Genomic DNA, 20,429 nt, shown 5'->3' with positions numbered 1-20,429 from the left:
TGAGTACAGTTTTCAGGAACTGAAAAGACGCCTGACCTCTGCTCCCATACTTGTGCCACCAGATTTCACTAAAGACTTGAGATTACCTTCTTGGTAAACATTGCGAGATCTACACCGATCACCAGAGTATCAAGTATATATTCACCCAACCAGATTTGAACCTTAGGCAAAGACGTTGGTTGGAGTTGATCTCAGATTATGATCTAGGGATTACCTACACCCCAGGCAAAGCCAATGTCATGGCTGATGCGCTAAGTCGTAAGTCCTATTCTAACAATCTCATGTTGCGGTAGGGCCAACCACTTCTCCATGAGGAATTCTGTAAGCTTAACCTTCACATTGCTCCTCACGGATTCCTTTCTACCTTGGTGGCGAAACCTACCCTCGAGTATCATATCATTACTGACCAGAAGTTTGATAGGGGTGTTATCCGCATCAAGAGAAACATTAAGAAGGGAGTTGGTGGATGTTTCTCTATGGATGATCGAGGTGTTGTTTTCTTTGAGAATCGCTTGGTGGTTCCCAAGAATCAACATCTGCGACAATTGATTCTTAAGGAGGCGCATGAATCTTCTCTCACGATTCATCCCGGTAGTACTAAGATGTATCAGGACCTACGCCAGAGGTTCTGGTGGACTAGGATGAAGAGAGAAATTGCTCAGTTTATTGCCAACTGTGACATTTGTCATCGCGTTAAGGCAGAGCATCAAAGACCTGCTGACACCCTTCAGCCTTTAGCTATTCCTGAGTGGAAATGGGATAAAGTTGGTATGGACTTCATCACCGGCTTTCCCAGGACCAAGAAAGGGAATTACGCTATCTTCGTAGTCGTTGATCGTCTCTCCAAAGTGGTGCACTTCCTACCTGTTCGAGAGAGTATCACTGCTAGTCAGTTCGCTGACTTATACGTTTCTCGAATAGTGTCACTTCATGGTGTTCCACTAGAGATCAATTCAGACCGTGGTAGTCTTTTCACTTCTCATTTCTGGGAGAGTTTCCAAACTGCCATGGGAACCCATCTTTCCTTCAGTACCACTTTCCACCCTCAGTCGAGTGGTCAGGTGGAAAGGGTCAACCAAATTCTCGAAGACATGCTTAGAGCTTGCGTTATCTCATTCGGTATGGATTGGGAGAAATGTCTTCCCTTCGCTGAGTTTGCTTATAACAATAGCTATCAATCCAGTCTCAAGAAAGCTCCTTTTGAGATTCTCTATGGACGAAGATGTCGAAAACCTTTGAACTGGTCAGAAACCAGTGAAAGACAATTCTTTGGACCAGACATGATCCAGGAGGCAGAAGAGCAAGTTTGCATCATTCGTGAGATTTTGAAAACAGCCCAGTCTCGTCAAAAGAGCCAGTATGATCGTCATCATAGGGATATGACCTATGAAATTGGCGACAAAGCTTATCTTCGGGTTACTCCCTTGAAGGGTACCCATCGTTTCGGTATCAAGGGCAAGTTGGCTCCTCGTTACATTGGCCCTTTTCGCATTCTCGCTAAACGAGGAGAGGTTGCCTACCAGTTGGAACTACCCCCACATCTTTCCTGAGTGCATGATGTCTTCCACGTCTCTCAACTCAGGCGTTGCTTCTCGGATCCCATCCGCGGAGTGGACCACGAAACACTTGATCTCCAAGATAACCTCACATACCGAGAGTACCCTGTTCGCATTCTTGATCAAGCAGAGTGTGTCACTCGACATCAGAACATCAAGTTTCTCAAGGTTCAGTGGTCTCATCATTCCGAGAGAGAAGCTACTTGGGAGCGAGAAGATCGTCTTCGACTGGAGTACCCCACTTTCTTTCCGTCGACCCCTGGATCTCAGGACGAGATTCTTTCAAGTGGGGGCGAGTTGTCACATCCCTAGTTCTGGTATGCTCAAGGCTAGCTAGTCATGTGTGCATCAAGTTTAAATTCCATTTAATTTTGAAATGAGGATTTGTGAAACCCTCAGAATCATCTCTGGAAATGACCTAGATAAAAATTGCTCCAAAAAGGTCCAAGAAAATGTTCATGTTGCTCTCTGAAAATATTGGACAGAGATAAAAATCAGACCAATATTTTTAGGAGCTCATAAGTATTTATTTTGGGCATTTGGAATTAATGCATAATTATTTGCATTGGATATATAATTGTTATACATATAATATATGTCCAAAAATTATGCCATTTGTTGAGGAGCTCTGGAATAATACTGCTAGTTCCTACAAAAATTGCTATAAGTAAATAAAATGATTTAGTATTATTATTAAATCAAAACAAATGTCAGAAAAATAGAAAAAAAATAAATGGGAAAAACCTACCTGACTGTTACCTCCCTGTGCAGCCTGGCCTGGCCCAGTGGCCCAACAGGCTGGCCCAGCCAGCAGGTGGCCCAACCCAACTGCCAAGACCTTCTTCAAGCTCCTGCCAGTAGAAGCTGCTGCGTGGCCGCGCCATAGCCGGCCGTGGCCACGTCTCCCCGCCACCTCCCGCTTCTCCCCCTCGTCGCCTGGATCACGCGTGTGTCGCCACGCACCCCCCAAGCCTCCCTCGCTCTCTCCCCAGTCCTCTCCTCTCCTCTCCCTCGCTTTCTCTCTCACGGTCGAGCGCCACCGTCACCACCGGCCACCGTTGCCGTAGCCACCCCCTCTCCCTCATCTCTCCGACACGCGCAGGAGCTCCGCCTCCTCGCTCTGAAGCTCTCCGCCGAGCCACGCAAGCTGGAGCGCCCTGGAATGCCGTCAACATCGCCATCTTTGCCTCCGGCCGTCGGAGATCGTCCTCGCTACCAGGCCGTCGTCCGGCCTTCCCCGAGCTTGCTTACGATGCCATCGAGACCGCTGTGAGCCCCGCCGTCGATTCCCCCTACTCCCCTACCCTTCTGCGCCCTCCAGCCCCTCTGCCGCTCGAGCCCGAGCTCCGGCCGCCGCCACAAGCTTTGCTCCGGCAAACTCTGGCTACCCCACGCCCTTCCGCTAGTCCCCCTGGATGCGCGCGAGCCTGGGCTCCTTGCTGATGGTCTCCGCCGCCCAAATGGTCGCCAGAGCGACAATCCCGAGCCCTCCGCCGCGTTCGGCCTCGCCGGCGGCTAAACGCCGGCGGGTTTTGACCCGTTGACCTCGCCGGCCTGACATGCGGGCCTGGCCTGCCAGGTGTTTAGCTTAAGGCTAATCACCAATTAAGCTAAAACCTCACACTGACAGTGGGCCTTGGCGCCCCTAATCTTTTAATCAGGTGTAAACTAACCCTGTTTAACCCCATTTCACTGACGTGTGGACCCCACACATCAGGTTTGACTCGGTCAGTCATGGTTGACTCGCTGACGTCACGCCTCTGTAATGCTGACGCAGTTATTCTTTTTCTGGATTTTATTTAAATCGGGAATTCGAGAATTTTGTCTAAACTTCAAAAAATCATAGAAATTCAACCGTAGCTCAGTTTGAAATAATTTATATATGAAAAATTATCAGAAAAAAATCAATCTATCCATCTGTACCAGTTTCATGCATGACAAACCAACCTAAACCTGCTGTATAGGTAAAAACATATAAATGGCATATATGAGACTTAACTTGGAGTTGCATTTGAACTCTTGGTTCAAATGAACTTCAACCAAATGATTGCTAGATGCATTAGCTCAAACAGCATCACATCTACATGCCATGATCATGCATCATATTGTTGCATATGCTTGTGTTTTGATTGTCGACACCGTTCCTTCTTGATAGGTCCTGCTCCGGAGAGTGTTCTAGAGTACCTGTCCGAGGAGCAGTGCCCTCCTTGTTGATCTACCAGGCAAGCAAACCCCCTTGTTCATTCCGATACAATCCTACTCTCTCGCTCCAGCTCTCATTTATTGCATTAGGAAAACAACGATTCAATTGCTACTTTGTGCTGCGGTAGTTGAACCCATTCCTCTGCATGACCTGTCATTGCCACGGTAAATAGTTGAAACCCACTAGCATGTGTAGGAGTTGATTGAAGCCATTGTTGTGTTCCTACCATGCCATGCCTGCTATTGCTTAGAGTGTGTCAGGTCTGATTCATTGGGAATGAATTGGAGTGCAGTGTTCTATGTTCTGATGCTGAGAGTTAAGTGTGTGAACATGATTTGGTAAAGGTAGCGGTGAGAGGCCATGTAGGAGTACATGGTGGGTTGTTTCACTGGAACCATCCTTAAGCACTGAGTTCTGTGTATGTTGTCCAATGACTAGCTACTACCACGCATTGGATTGCTTAAGTGCCCCTCTCGACTTATTAACCCACTTGATCTCTGTCCAGGAGTCGCAACTAGTTTCTGGTGTTTGTAGGTAGTGCTATTTTTCTACCAAGTGGCACCCGGCAGGGTGGGCATGGGACAGACTAGGAACACGTGGCATGGTGTACCGAGTGGCACCCGGATGGTGGGCTCGGGAACCCTGCACACATCGTTTGGGGCCGTGAGCGAAACCTCGGCCGGATCTCCTTGCGGATGGAACCCGAATAGGTGATAAACCTGGACTAGAGTCTTGTGTGGTTAGTCAGGTCGTGGCCGACACCCTCGCCAGGCTTCCGCTTGAAGGTTGCCGAGTTACATGATGTGTACATGGCGGTAAGTGGCGAGAGTGTGTGTGAAGAAGTACACCCCTGCAGGGTTAACATGATCTATTCGAATAGCCGGGTTCGCGGTTATGGACTTCTTGGATGCTTACATGGTACATAGACAACTTGAAGTGGATACTCTAAAATGCTCAAGACAAGTGTGAGTGCTATGGACGGCCTTCTCATAGGGAGACATGAATGAATCCATAGTAGTGTATTGTGTGGTGATTAGTGGACTCGTGTGCGCCATCTCACCTCAAGAAATTTCTCGTAGCCGTAGAACAGGATAGCCACTGAGTCAAAGCTGGCTTGCTGCAACTAAACCCCACGTTACCCCCTTGATACAATTGCATGTATGATAGGATCTGATGTAAGTCTTGTTGAGTACCTTTGTACTCATGTTGCTTTATTTATGTTTTTGCAGCGGAGACTTCGGTCTTACTAGTTTCTATGGACTTCGACAAGTAGCTTGTACCTCAGCTACGATCTTGATCGGATGTTGTAGATAGTCAGGCTCTTCAGCCTTTTTCATTTGTAGATGTCTATACTCAGACATGTAATACTGCCGCTTGTTGCTTGTATGCTCTGAATGTTGGGTCGTGTGACCCCTGTTTGCAATAAATGCTATGATGGCTCTTGAGCCTTATCTATATGAGTTGTTGAGTTATGCTGTGATACCATGTTATACAGCACATACTTGCATGTTATGCGTACGTGTAATGTGTATTGCTATGTGTGTGATCTGGCTATCTAGTTGTTTATCCTTAGTAGCCTCTCTTATCGGGAAATGTCTCCTAGTGCTTCCATTGAGCCATGGTAGCTTGCTACTACTCCGGAACACTTAGGCTGGCCGGCATGTGTCCTTCTTCGTTCCTGTGTCTGTCCCTTCGGGGAAATGTCACGCTGTGTCTACTGGAGTCCTGTTAGCCTGCTACAGCCCGGTTTACCAGAGTCCTGCTAGCACAGTTGCTACAGCCCGGATTCACTCGCTGATGACCGACATGTTCGTTGCTAGGTCATGTATGCATGTCCCTGTAAGTTAGTGCCACTTTGGGTTCACGACTAGCCATGTCAGCCCAGGTTCTTTGTCATATAGATGCTAGCGACACTATCATATACGTGTGCCAAAAGGCGCAAACGGTCCCGGGCATGGTAAGGCGACACCTGTGGGAATACCGTGCGTGAGGCCGCAAAGTGATATGAGGTGTTACATGCTAGATCGGTGTGACATAGAATCGGGGTCCTGAAAAATCTATCACAGAGCTCATAATTGCTTGTGCTATGACCTGTTCAGAATCTGCACAACATCACAACATTTTGTAAGGTGATTTATAATTTCTTCACAACATATATTCTGTCCAATCAAGGAAAGTAAGTACCTTCCAAAAATGTTTGCACACCACAAAGAAGTACGTAAAGTATAACTCCTACAATCCAGACATCGATTTCAGGGCCATAGTTGTGCTTTAATACCTCTGGGAGCATGTAGTATGGACTGGCTACAATTTTAGTAAACCGCTCACCTGCACATAGAAGCCTTCACATGTGAGAAGCATTTATGCAAACACGTGATGTGCGACTTGTTCTATTGATCAAAGAGAACCAACAAAAGAGGAGAAAATTTAGTAACCTGTAAGCTAAAGATGAGCAAAAACGGATACCACGTGGATGCCCTCTTCCGCCCTGCACTGCCTCCCTCTTTCTCGGCCAGCTTTCGGTGTCTACTGTTCAGCCACCGTTGTTTCTCCCATCATCCTTGTTGCAGGCTCCATTTTATTTTCTGCTGCAAGGCCTTGTCATTTTGTCAAGCGCATAGTACAGAAAACAAATATTATGTAGAAGCATATATAGATACAAAGGAAAACAAACCTTGGATTGAAAATCCTAAGGGAGGAAGAATGGAAGGCGCCTGACTGAAGTGGCCCGTGGGCATCGGCGGTGTTGGCTCTGTCTTCCCCATCTTCCTCGATGTGGATGACTCTGCTAGCTCCATAGATGAGGAGATGGTGAGAAGAGAAGGGAAGGAGGAGGGGCACATTGGTGGTTGAGAGCAGGAGAGGAGGAGAGATGCGAATGGCTGAATGACTGATGCCGGCCGATAACCATCTCCCATCCGCCACTGCACCTCCCTCTCCTCTTTCCTCTCTCCTTCCTTCTCTCTCCCTCATCTTCCTTCTCTCCTTCAAGGACCGGTCCATGGCCCCATCATCCACGAGGTAACCGCGACATGGTGGAGCAGCAGGCACCGCGCGACGCAAGAGAAAATGGAGTCAAGGGCGCAAATTTGGTCGAAGGAGCGGCGGGCACGACAGCCGACCCGAGGACCTTGCGAGGCGCTGGATCTCGTCGGCAGAAAATCTCCTAGTGCTACGCCTAGTGATGAGGGAGGAGGGGCGGCAATCTCCTGGTGCTACAGCTAGTCATGAGGGAGGGGATCCGGCTTGCCTGCTCCCTTTCCATGCTCCCATCCGTGCTCTCATTTCATCCTACGGCTGTCCTTTTCCCTTTTTCTTTTCTAATATAATCATCTCCCCCCTGATTTTCAGGGGGTGGAGTTGGGTCTTATTTTCTTCCAATCAAATCAAGCCACGTACGCGGGAGCATGGATGGGAGCATGGCAAGGGAGCAGGCAAGTCTCGTCCTGAGGGAGGAGGGAGATGGTGCGACGGTGGGACGAGGCTTGCCTGCTCCCCGCATATACTCCCATCCATGCTCCCATCAGGTTCAACGGACGTGATTATTTTGTCCGAAGTCCCACGTCTGCACCTTCCCTTTCCTTCCCATGCGTCTGTTTTTCTCGTCCCTTCCTCTGTAACTCATCATCAATCATGGCGTTCGCCTTGCGTGATCCCAAAAATCTTCAGTCAGCTTCTATCAATTTCGCAACCTAAAAATATCACGACCAAAATCGAGGGAAAACTTTGAGTTGCCCCTCGCCCAGCGATTAGAACACAGGACATTGTGGCAAAATGGGTTCCTCATGCTACTGCAGTAGTGGGTCCTTTGCCGCGGCCATGAAAAAGATAGAGTGGCACCGGTAAAATTAAAGCGTGTGGTCCTTTATAATCTATGGCATGTCCTAGCCCCTACCCGCACTGCACCGTGGTGCCCTCCGGCCGCAGCGTATGCATACCATATGATATCAGCCTTTATTCATGTCATCTTTCATGATCACCTCCGGCAAGTGTTCATATAGACACCAGTTGATCGAATGATTAATTGATCAATCTTTCTTATGTCAATTCTCACCAGAGCTGGGGTGCTACTTAGGTGATGAGGATATGTCAACTAGCAGCTGGGGATCTGGTGACTGGTAACTGGTGCCCCCGACCATGCGGCCAAGCAGGTACGACGTTCTAGCTGTCCCCGGTAGCGCACTGTCCGCTGCTCAAGCTACGCCATCACCATGGCGCCCATGTGATCGCGTTTCTTGCTCTCTCAGCCGCCTTGGCTAAACCCGAGACCCGAGTCCATGCGCCGCCCTGCCATTACTAGACCTATGACATACGTCCTCGAGATGTATATAGACATCGATACACATCCAGCTTAGCCACACACATCTGATTTTTTTATTGTTATATCGATTTATTTTGGGGCTGATTGCTATGTCCATAGGCTGCGAAATCGATAGAAGCCGGTTGGAGATTTTTGGGATCACGCGACGCGGACGCCATGGTCGACGATGAGTTATAGAGGAAGGGATGAGGGAAAGAGACGCAGGGAAGGAAAGGGAAGGTGGCAAGGTGCGGACGTGGGTCTTCACATAGAACAATCACGTTCGTTGAACCAGATGGGAGCACGGATGGGAGTATATCCAGGGAGCAGGCAAGCCCCCCACCGAGGCTTGCCTGCTCCCCGCGTATACTCCCATTTGTGCTCCCATCAGGTTAAACAGACGTGATTATTTTGTCTGAAGGCCCATGTCTGCACCTTCCCTTTCCTTCCCATGCGTATCTTTTCCTCGTCCCTTCCTCTGTAACTCATCATCGATCATGGCGTCCACCTCGCGTGATCCCAAAAATCTTCAGCCGGCTTCTATCAATTTTGCAACCCAAAAATATCACGACCAAAATCGAGGGAACACTATGAGTCGCCCCTCACCCGGCGATGAGAACAGAGGACGTTGTGGCAAAAGGGATTCCTCGTGCTACTGCAGTAGTGGGTCCTTTGCCGCAGCCATAAAAAAGATAGAGCGGCGTCGGTAAAATTAAAGTGTGTGGTCCTTTGTAATCTATGGCATGTCCTAGCCCCTACCCGCACTGCACCATGGTGCCCTCCAGTCGTCGCGTACGCGTACCATATGATATCAGCCTTTATTCATGTCAGCTTTCGTGATCAGCTCCGTCAAGTGTTCATATAGACACCAGTTGATCGAATGATTAATTGATCGATCTTTCTTATCTCAATTCTCACTAGAGCTGGGGTGCTACTTAGGCGATGAGGATATGTAAACTAGCAGTTGGGGATCTGGTGACTGGTAACTGGTGCCGCTAACCATGCGGCCAAGAAGGTATGACGTTCTAGCTGTCCCTGGTAGTGCACTGTCCGCTGCTCAAGCTACGCCATCACCATGACGCCCACTTGATCGCGTTTCTTGCTCTCTCAGTCGCCTCAGCTAGACCCGATACCCGAGTCCATGCACCTCCCTGCCATTACCAGACCTATGACATACGTCCTCGAGATGTATATAGACATCGATACACATCCAGCTTAGCCGCATACATCTGATTTTTTATTGCTATATCAATTTATTTTGGGGCTGATTGCTACGTCCATAGGCTGCGAAATCGATAGAAGCCGACTGGAGATTTTTGGGATCACTCGAGGCGGTCGCCATGATCGACGATGAGTTACAGAGGAAGGGATGAGGGAAAGAGACGCAGGGAAGGAAAGGGAAGGTGGCAAGGTGCAGACGTGGGCCTTCACACAGAACAATCATGTTTGTTGAACCAGATGGAAGCACGGATGGGAGTGTATGTAGGGAGCATGCAAGCCCCGTCCATGGCTTCTGGGGACTGGGGGGCTTGGGTTCATGCCCACGCCCAACCATAGGCCCTCACATCACCAGTGCGACACACGAGGAGCCAATTGGCACCGGGGAAAGGCTCACCCATCCAATAGACATATAAAACAAGCCCACCCCTCATTGGGCATTCAAAGTACTGCGCGGTGAAAACAATTGATTACCAGGTGGTGGAAATCTGACGGCTGAAACGATCGAGTTGACCAAATCTAATGGCCTGAATAGCTCATCGCGAGGGACAGCCTTGGGAGCGAGTTGTCTAGCCTCCTCTAATTAAGGGATCATCTTTTGTACTCCCAAGAGTACATACTCCCACCACTTAACGGGTCTGTTGGCCTAACTATATCGAGTAGTAGCCAGCTAAATAAGGAACCACAAGAGAGAGAAAATTGAATATTGTTTAGTTGTGGCGCATGGAACTTTGGCGAGTAGATCCTATAATTAAGGGATCATGTATGCAGTAGTATTTGGTTTTAAAACACGCCTCATCTGCTTTCTTTCAATGCAAGTTGTACATCATAGTACGTGGTATGCTTCTTATCAGCTTATGGTATTTTTGTAAGGGGATCTGATGGTATATAGTATATGCGCATGTCTCTGATGGAAGTGGTATATATTATAGAGTATGTACTAGTATACTATTTTTTAAATGGTATATACCATTTTTAGGAAAGTTATATACCTTATTTTCCTGAGATTACATACTACTTTTTGGTGAGTGAGTTTATACTAGTATTTTGTCGAGAAGAATATAGTACTTTATTGTGAGTGAGTGTATACCACATTTTTGTGAAAAGAGTATGTACTACATTTGCATATTTGCATTTCGCTAACAAAGTATATACTGTTTTTTCTATAAGTGGGTATATAACACACTTTGCTCGAGTGTTACATAGACAAACTAATTAATTGTGTGGTCCACTCACTAGGAAAGAGATAACACTTTAGACATGGGCGTGGTCTCCAATGTGTACACATTTTATTTGATTGTTCGAAGTACTAGTATACCATGTGTTCAGAGTTGTCAGATATAGGTATACCTCATATCAAGATATTTACGAAAGAGGGCCTATGATCGGCGTCAAATTAATGGTGTTCTGAAATGAAACTTTGAAAGATACATTCAGAAAGTATAAACCTCCATAAAATGTGTGTGTGTGTGTGTCTGTGTGTGTCCAACAGAAGCGAACTGCGTCGTCTTTACGTTGGGCACTCCAATGCTTCACGGGAGAACTGCTTCATTTTCTGGTGTTCCGCCCGCGTTTTCTGTGTGGAATCGGGTGTTGCGGGATGATTCAGTTTGTCTCTGCATCTCATTTTAGCTTTATTCTTTCTAATTTACAGGGAAATCTACTAGAGTGCTTGCAAATCGAGGGATTTGACGGATGAGCTTTCTCTGTTCGTTCGTGTTCGCGTGAGATGCAAATTTTTTTTGTGCTCGGATGTTGTTTTTAGTAGGAATTCTTTGATTGCATTCGTTTTAATCGGTCCGTTCACCCTATAATTTGTTAATTGTTAGGAGTTAGTTTTCAATTCTTGTTAATTTGATTGTGCGGGCGGGTGAGCTTCGTCCACTCCTCTGTTCTTGTTGATTTTTTGGATTTGGCCCATCTATGCGTGTTTGAATATTGTAATTACTGTTGCTATAGGTTTGAATTCATTGTATTGCGGGTATAATTGTCATTTTTGAATTGAATTTTTTAAATGAAAGCTGATGTTGTTCGTCCAGTTGTCGTGTCTTCCATGTAATTTTTTGCGGGGGTATTTCGATAGTTTAGTGGTTGTACAATTTTTAGGTGAGTTATGGAAGTGCGAGTGAAATTGACACCTCTGTTAGTCTACCACATGTCTGTAGTTTTACTGCTTTAATTTTATTTGTTATAGTCGTGGCATACGTTGTAGTGCACTGCATTTTTGTTAGTAGTGTACTTTGTTGTAGCTGCATTACAGTGGTTATGGCTGCTGATGAGATTTCTCTTTTCTTAAACTGCATTTTGTGTTCTAGATGACTGCATAATATGCACTTCCGTACTGCATTAGCAGTGTTGTTAATGTTCTATTCTGCTATTAGAATGGATGGTCCATTATATGCTTGTGTTAGCTGAATTGTTATTATAACAATTTTTTTGAACTACATACTATGAGAATTGTTTTTGAACATCATATGTTAACTGCAAAGTTTCGACCATTTGCATTTCCTTATTACTGTTCAGGTTTTTTATTATTATTAGTACCATACTATGTGTTTGAGAGAACTGCATTAATGCCAACAACAACTTTGTCTAAAAGGATGATAAAATGATGCAGTTGAGGTTGCATACTTTAAATAGGCATCATTTAAAGTGTATGATGGACATAATTTTAAAAGCATACATCATAAGCAAAATATTAGAAATATTGGTTGCTTCGTACTAGACAGCTTAGAGTGCAAATATTGTAAACTTGATAGAGTCTTCTTCTTTGTAGAAAAACACCATGGCCACTTCTTCGACCTCAAAGCCATTCTAGGAGACAAAATCTTTCCAACCAGTAGTTATGTTGATGCAGTCTTCAGAGTCGATGTGGTAGTCAGCTTGCATGTCTGCATACCCATTCTTGTGTTGTGTCTCCAATGTAACCTTCCCTGAACTCGGTGCAGGAAATTTTATTGTGGATGGCAGTTTCTGCATATTGGAATGGGTGGAAAAAGAATTTTATAGTAAACAACAAATGTTTTTCTTTTATACTTAGGATGATCTGTTTATGTTGACTTAAATACTTACATATATATGACTGCTATTTTCTAAAGTAGTTGCAATGTATGAACAAACTTATATACGGAATTGACCCCTAGTTTTACTAGGATATATATTATACTGCAACATGCTTGTACTGCAATGTCAGTAATAGTGTACTTTGCCAGCATGTTAAGAGAACTGCAACGCGTATCTACTGACCCTTTTTTTGTTCGTGTGTTGGGATTCTGATCTAACTATTGTCGATATCTGGTGTGGTACTGAAGAAAGATAGGTGGAAGCATCTAATCTTAATAGCTAACAAATCTGAACAACAATACAAATTCTATTTTGTATTTTGTTGACACTACTGAACAAATTGATTGAACTATATATTCAGATGTGGATTTGCGAGTTAGATTATGTCCAAAATTGTGAGGGGAAAAACATACCCAACTTTCCTGCAGATCTGCGGTTGTGAGGCGATGAAGAAATGGCGCACGAAACCCCCTATTGGGTATCATCAAGCACCCGAGCATGCTGCGCCACTCGGTGTTTGTGAGCTCTAGACCTTCTGCATACACGCATGTGTCCACTATCTGCGCCATCCTTGCCAAACACCCACACTTACAGTCCATGGCGGGTTCAGTGGAATTCCAGAGAAGAGCTAGGGATGTGATGAACCCTAGATCTACGATTTGAAGAAAATGAGGAACAGGGGGAGGAGTTGTGTTAGTCTGGAGCACGAATGGATACGTTTTTATGCAACCAATTGAGCAATGGAAGTAATAAATGTTGTGGTTGGTGTTAGGTGGTGGATTGGTTCTGATTCGGTGTACATGAATGCATTTGAGAAGCAACAGGGCTGCTTACTTGAAAATAGTGAACTGCATTGTCATATCACGACGAACTGCGGAACGCGTGGTTGGGCCTGTGTTTGTGTATGGTATGTGGGATTTTTTTTTAATTTTCAGTGGCCTCTCTTTTGTGTGTTGGCCCTGTGTTCGGGTAGTGAAGACGCGTTGGGCCCAAGTCGGCCTGTCAGCAAGGCTGGTTCCTGGTGCATTGTGTGTGGCCTAATTTTTAGTCCCACCTCGCCCACAAAAGGTGCGCCCGACCTGTTTATAAGCACTGGCGAGGCCGCCGTATCGAACTCCTCTGGTTACTTATTTGGGCGCTTATACACGGCGCTTAATGCTCTATGCTCTCTGACTTGTGGGCCCATGTGTGGCCGGCCCCATGCATTGTGACTCAGAACGACTCGCATTTTGTGGGCGCAGACCTATTACGAGACTGGCTGGGGCCGGTTGCACCTGGGTGGTCAATTTATTTTCTTTGTATTTTTCTGTCTTAAGTATTTTTTTTCAATGTTGGGGCATGCACTGCTTTTAGTAAATCATCCGTGCACTACATTGATCAGGGTTCTGTACTGCATGTGCACGCATTTCGTACTGCATGTACAGTTCTTATTTTTGTTTCCGTATTTTTGCTATTATGTCATCTTTTTTTTCCAATGTATGGGAGTGCACTACTTAGTAAATCATACGTATACTGCATTGATTATGGTTCTGTACTGCACGTTCACATATTTCCGCACTACATATACAGGTTGTGTTTTTCTTTTTGTGTTTTTGCTCTTATGTATTCTTTTTTCAAATTTAGGGGCGTGCACTGCTTTGTTGGGTATGTGTAAACCTCATTCGACAGAGTCTGTACTGCATTCGTACACAATTTGCACTGCATGTGTCCTGTTTGCATATTGCATCTTATTTTCGTTTTGTGCACTGCTCAAATCTAATGATACATGAGCAAACAGCAGAAAACAAATTATCACAAGCATTCTGTACGACAAGTTCATCATCAACAAACTAAGTTGAATAGAAAGCAATCTAACATAATCAAAGTTCATCATTACAAGTGATTCTGCATGGTAAGCAAACTAAGTTCAGCACACAAGCAAACTAACGATACATAAGCAAAGAACACAAAGAAAATTTGATGATAATTCTAAAAAGACGCTGGCATTGTTGGCTCTTGGCCGGCACCATCTTCTTCTTCACCAGTTAGTGTCTCCCCATCCCCAGCTGCTCCTGGCACGCTTCTTGGGGGGCTCCTCCTTCTCCAGCTTTGCACGGCGAAGCCCGTCCTGGGTGAGGGTGATGTGGTTCCATATCTCGTATGCTATGTAGGCGTCCTTTGCCGCGTACTCGATGTGCCTCATGGACAGAGGCAGGGTGGCCCAACGCTTGTGTTCATCATCGGTGATCTTCTTCTTCATGTTGTTGTAGTAGTCGTCGATGAGCATGCCGGAGACGTCTCCAAGGGATTCCAACTCCTTGGTTGCCTCGGGCACCCTCCACTCCTTCTAGATGTCGATGAAGTTGGCAACCTCCAGATTGACACGCTCTAGCCTAGTTTTGTCGCCGTCGATGGAGAAGCCTGCAAAGGTGTACCTGGGGTCGGCGAGGAAGTTTTCAAAGACGGTGCACCTTTCAGCGGCGCTCAGTTGGAAGAGCAGCACTGGGTGATTCTTGCCAATGGAGAGTTGGCAGAGGGCGGGTTTCTGCGTCGCTTCAGGCTCATTGTTGTACTCGAGAACAATGCCGACGATCTTGTGGCGCTGGAGGTTAAGGTGGCGCTTGTACTATGCGAGGGAGATCGCCATCTGCTTCTTGTTGTTGGTGTGGATGACGTGCAACTTGGTGTTGCCGTGGGCCTCCACGACCTTGTCGCCCTTGTACTTGTCGGTGAACGCCATCGCCGGTAGTAGGGCTTGGTGTTTTTGCGTGGATATGGAGTGATTTGGTAGTAGCGCAATGGATACTTGTGTTGTTGTGGATGAGAAGGCCTTTGGCAGGGGTCTGAATTTAAGGGGAGGGCGCGGGGTGGGATGGCCGCATTTTCAAACATGTTGCTCAATTGGTTGCTGAATTTAAGGGGAGGGCGCGGGGTGGGATGGCCGCAATAATGTCCTCCTACGTGACGGAGGAGGCCATCCACTTGCCTCCCGCTCCGGACATGTTTGGAATGGCTGTACGGAGAAGGTGAGAACTGGGCGCTAGAGCTCGAGCGTGCGAGAATGGATGATCAAGGGAAGGAGAAGGCATGGGTGAAAAAGGAGAATCCCTATCTCCTTATAAAGGCGATAGAAACTATGCGCCTCCCCACTTGCCCGTTAAAATCGCTTATTCCCCAAGCGCCACGATTGATGGCACAGTTGGGTTACCCATGCCCGTATTGATGAGAATCCTGCGATAAGGGGACACGATCTCTGCTTCGACAAGACGTGTCAAGGAAACTGCCTCGCATTATGTGAAGTAGCTGGCTATGAAAAACGGTTCGAATAAAGACCAGACCATGGTGTGACGTCAGGCTATGAAAAGCTGTCAGCAGATTAGGTTTGTGGAATATTGTGCTCTCTACGGTGGTATGTGGAATTTGTTTTGCAGAGCCGGACACGATCCTTGTGTTCGATACCTTCTATGGAGTATTCGGAGAAGGAACCCACCTTGCAATGCCGAAGACAATCTGCGCACCGGACTCATCGTCATTGAAGCCTGGTTCAGGGGCTATTGAGGGAGTCCTGGATTAAGGGGTCCTCGGACAGCCGGACTATATACTTTGGCCGGACTGTTGGACTATGAAGATACAAGATTGAAGACTTCGTCATGTGTCCGGATGGGACTCTTTGCGTGGAAGGCAAGCTTGGCAATTCGGATATGTAGATCTCCTTCTTTGTAACCGACTCTGTGTAACCCTCGCCCCCTCTGGTGCCTATATAAACTGGAGGGTTTAGTCCGTAGGACAACAACAATCATAATCATAGGCTAGCTTCTAGGGTTTAGCCTTTATGATCTCATGGTTGATCAACCCTTGTAATACTCATATCATCAAGATCAATCAAGAAGGAGTAGTAGGGTATTACCTCCATCAAGAGGGCCCGAATCTGGGTAAACATCGTGTCCCCTGCCTCTTGTTACCATTAGCATTAGACGCACAGTTCGGGACCCCCTATCCGAGATCCGCCGGTTTTGACACCGACACATATAAACACTTATAGAGTATATGGATCAATAATATCAACTAACATACATAAGCCAGGCCGTTGTACTTTTTTGCTAGAAGAGCATCCTTTTTTAGCAAAGCTAGTACAACATCTTGGCCCTTTCAGATGCATGCCACTTAAGGACCATTTATACTACTATTATTGTTGAATGCACATTTAGTCCGATTGGCATATTTGTAGGTTTGGCACATCAATCAAAATGAAATGTCTCAGAGTCTTATCAATTAATACAGACTTGTGCTAAAAAAAGTTTACAACCCAAAAAAACAAAAAACAATTATTACATGATCTCTAAAACAAATGGTTTGATCGATTATATGAACAAACAACACAAAGGTTATTCAACAATGGAAAGAAGATTTCACCCATGATTTACTAAGTGGGAATTTAATTTCCTTTTTTCCTTCAGGACCTTAACAATGCGGCCAGTCTCAGCTTGCTTAGTTTTGAAATCCACCAAATATTTAATGGTTGTCTTGAGTACTGCTTGTGATTGTGCTGTCTGCTTCCTCAACATGTCAACTTCATCTCTAAGTGCAGAAGTAGAATCTCTTTCTACCAATAGTGTAGCCTCTAGAGCATCAGCAGTTGGCAATTCATGATGCACGATTGGGCCGGTGCCACTGTTGTGGGATGATACAACGTCCATGGGGACCTTGCTCTTTGATCTTGGGCTAACCTGTTTTGCCATTAAAGTTCTGATTGGATTCCAAAAAGTTGAAATTAGCAAAACATCTCAACTGGGAGCTATAACAGCAAACTAGTTAAATAAACAAGGAATTAAAGAGTTTCAATTGGATGCTAAAAAGTAGTTATTAACATCATTGTAACCGGTTGCAGCAGCAAGGCAGTTAAATAAACAAGTTTTGCAAAAGGTACCTGTAGTGGCATTGGAGTTTCTCTTGGATCCTGAAAAGTTGAGTAGCCAGTAACATGATTAGAGCAACCGATTGCAGCAGCAAACCTATTACACAAATATATTTTTGAAAATATACCTGCTATGCAATTGGGCTTCCAATTGGATCCTGAAAACTTGAAGTTGGTAAGATGATTACAACAACAAGTTACAGCAGCAAACCAGGTAAACAAGAAGTTTCCGACGACATACCTGTTGTGCAAAGAGAGCTTCAGTTGGATCCTACAAACTTGAATGTTAGCAATCGTAAATAAAGTGTTGCAAGAGCCATAGGAAAATAACGTCAAACTAGTAAAACTAACCAATTTTGGCAATATATTTAATTACACATGAACTAGTAAAACTAACAAGTTCTTGGCAACGTATTAAAGTAACAAGTCGGTACCGTTTACCAGCAACACAGACATCTGTAAATTTCTTTGATGTAAGCAAAATGATTCCAACACACACACACACACACACACACATATATATATATATATATATATATATATAGGGTGGGTCTATTATGATAACCCCCCTTAAGACCTTATTCTGCACATCCTGCCTTATTCTGCTAACACCCCGATGACCCCGAACCGAACCCCGCTAAAAAGCCAACCGAGCTGCGTGGTAAAAAATCCCACCGCTTCTGCCCAACGAGGCCACGAACCCCCACCCCCTCTCCCCACACCGCTCCCACGACCGCACCTACCTCCCGATCCCCTCCGCAATCTTCCTCTCGTCACCAACCTCCCACCACGCCGCCCAGGATCTCCACCACCGGCCACCGCGCCGCGCACCACGCACCCCCCTCCGCCGGCCGCCGCGGGAGCCATCCCACCCCGCGCCGCGCATCACCTCCCCTCCCTTCCCAACGCCACACGACGGTCTGGATTTCGCCCACGCCTCCCATCCCGACCTCCCTCCCCACCAGGCCCCGGCCGCCCCTCCCCAGACCACTGCCGCCACCCCTCCACAGACAGCTGCCGCGCCGCCCCTTCCTACGCCGGCGCTGCTCCGCCCCTTCCCAGGCCGCCACCGCGCCCCTGCCCGCGAGCACCGTGGGCGTTGACTGCCGCTACAACCCCCGCCTCGGTGATCTCTTTCTGCATCGTAGCGGCCAAATCCAGTGTCGTGCAGTCAATTGCATGGGTGCATGAATCACTCCCATCCTGCACCCCTGGATAGCCCACGAGATCTTGCTACTGGGAGGGCAAGGGTTGAGCGGTTCGGGTGGTGCTCCACTGCAGCTCGGTTGCTGGAGGGAGGGCGGTGGTGATGTGCGGTCATGGGGGTTGGATGCCCAGCGCCGTCCTCTTCTGCCCTTCCTCCACCCTTTTTCTCCTCCAAGGATAGGCCCGGTGAGCCTCCAATCCCGACTACCAACTCTGTAGGTCCACTAACTTAGATGCGTGTGACCTTCTCTAATGTGCGCCTCACCAGTGGGGCCCCACATCGCCGGCGTCGGCCTCCAACGAGCAGTGGCCCGAGCTTGTCTCTTCATTTTTCTGCTCGTGCACCTCCCGTTTAGACCCTGCTGTTTGTGGGCACAAGCGATGCAGTCCACTATGTATTCAGGTAGTGCAATGTGCTAGAATCCTTTTGTTGGAGGTGACTGCTGCTCCTCGCCACCCATCTCCTTCCTCTACTGCAGAAGGAAGGCTCGCAACGTCTCCATGCAGTTCGCCCCTGGCAGCGACACCATGGCTGTGTGTGGCATGCAGTTAAGTTTCATGTCCTCTGTGTTTTTTTAAGAAAAGTTCATTGAAGTTTGTTGTGCAGCTCGCTTGCTGGTGTAGTACGTGGGCAACTCCGTTGTACAGTTTGTAAACATCTTTTCTTTGTAAAAGCAGTGCGCTTGGTGAAACCAAAGCCAAACCCGAAGTGAAGAATGAAGAACAGAGGTCTGTGATAGAAAAGTTTCCATCAAGTGTTCCTGTGATTGGTCCTGCAATGAAAGGAGTGGCTTCCGTGGGCAGGTGATCAAACATCTAGTTTGATATGCGCTGATTCAAAATTTCAGATTAGTTACTGAATATTGTTACTCAGGAAGTACTAGTTCTTGGGGCTGATTGCACTCTTAATTTCAGTCAAAGACGAGATCTTTTCAACCTTGCAGCACTCTTGGCTTGGCTTGCGGCTGCTGTGGCTAGATGTTAGGATTTTTCGTCCAGATTATTGCTGAAGCTAGCCAACGGGAAAAGACTCTCTAGAAGAGAGAGGAGCCAGCTGACCCGCACAGCTGCAGACTTATTCAAGCTGGTCCCCTTTTTGGTTTTTGTCGTAGTCCCATTCTCTGTTTTTCACTGCACCAAAACCATTGCAGCTCTGGATAGTGGATAGGTGCGGTGCGGCTAACGCACTGTTGCAGTGCGGAGTGTTTTTGGTGCAGGTTTGAGTGTTATTGACGCAGTGCAGAGTCCTCTCTAAGCAGTCCATAGCATTTTTTTTTATTTTTTCAGGTCTGGCCTTGTGTTTTATCTGTAGTTCATTAAAGTGGAGTTTCTAGCAGATTAGTTTGATGCAGTTTTGGTCACAATAATGACCAGCCTCAGATTCACTAACCATGCTCCAGATCGCCAGGAGCGTGTTTTCCCTCCTCTTGCAGTCTGGGCGTCTGCAGACTTGAAGTGCGCCAGGGCGCGCAAATGTGGTTCGGCGGCGCGTGGCCTGTTTGCCCTATGATTTGGTGCGGAATGTCGCGTGGGAGAAGAGAAACAAGTAGTTCCTCTAATTTGTGTACCAACTCATTATTCCTATGTGTGAAGTGCAATTTGTTTGTGTGTCTCGGAAAATCAGTTGACTATCATCAAATCCTGCAGTGTGTTTGGTCCTCGATGTGGTTCACTTTTGGGAGTGATACTGTTCGCTTGCGCACAACACGGAAATGTGAAAAAAGATTAGAAAACAAATAAAAGAAATGCGGTTCACTTTGATATATGTCGAGGTCCACTTGCCCTCATCTCTGCGGTCCACTCTCATTTGTAGAAAATGTCAAAAAAAAGATAACAAAAACTCATTTAAGAAAAAATTATGTTCGACAAAAGAAATCATGCAGTGCACTTGTCCGTTTGATAAAGTGCGGGTTTTAGTCTAAAGAAGTGCGGTTTGAATACCTCGTTTGGGAAAATTTACGTCCCACAAAAAAGGAATCATGCAGTGCA

General features: G+C 46.5%; 1 protein-coding gene across 7 annotated transcripts; it reads left to right on the top strand.

The window, feature by feature from the left end:
• The first annotated feature begins 17,890 nt into the window (after positions 1-17,890).
• LOC123044736 (uncharacterized) lies at positions 17,891-20,086 on the top strand. 7 transcript variants are annotated; one of them, XM_044467577.1, is made up of 5 exons: positions 17,910-18,626; positions 18,709-18,843; positions 18,920-18,989; positions 19,119-19,244; positions 19,356-20,086. In XM_044467577.1, the coding sequence occupies exons 1-5, from the start codon at positions 18,554-18,556 to the stop codon at positions 19,423-19,425; spliced, it is 474 nt and encodes a 157-aa protein (XP_044323512.1). In that variant the 5' UTR covers positions 17,910-18,553; the 3' UTR covers positions 19,426-20,086. The 7 variants fall into 7 exon arrangements, 1 of the variants encoding a protein (XP_044323512.1); XR_006420282.1 differs by having other exon boundaries at positions 17,908-18,626; positions 18,748-18,843; positions 18,920-18,988; positions 19,119-20,086; XR_006420281.1 differs by having other exon boundaries at positions 17,914-18,843; positions 18,920-18,988.
• The last annotated feature ends 343 nt before the right edge of the window (positions 20,087-20,429 follow it).

Source organism: Triticum aestivum, chromosome 2B (genome assembly GCF_018294505.1).
Source record: "Triticum aestivum cultivar Chinese Spring chromosome 2B, IWGSC CS RefSeq v2.1, whole genome shotgun sequence".
Lineage (NCBI taxonomy): Eukaryota > Viridiplantae > Streptophyta > Magnoliopsida > Poales > Poaceae > Triticum > Triticum aestivum.
This window is presented reverse-complemented; position numbering and strand designations above follow the sequence as displayed.

Bases quoted from the DNA above. Each gene is read 5' to 3' on its own strand.
- LOC123044736 (XM_044467577.1), top strand. From the start codon at position 18,554: ATGGGGGTTGGATGCCCAGCGCCGTCCTCTTCTGCCCTTCCTCCACCC. The intron at 18,990-19,118 runs TTAAGTTTCATG...TTGTAAAAGCAG, and splicing joins TGGCTGTGTGTGGCATGCAG to TGCGCTTGGTGAAACCAAAG. The intron at 19,245-19,355 runs GTGATCAAACAT...TCTTAATTTCAG, and splicing joins GGAGTGGCTTCCGTGGGCAG to TCAAAGACGAGATCTTTTCA.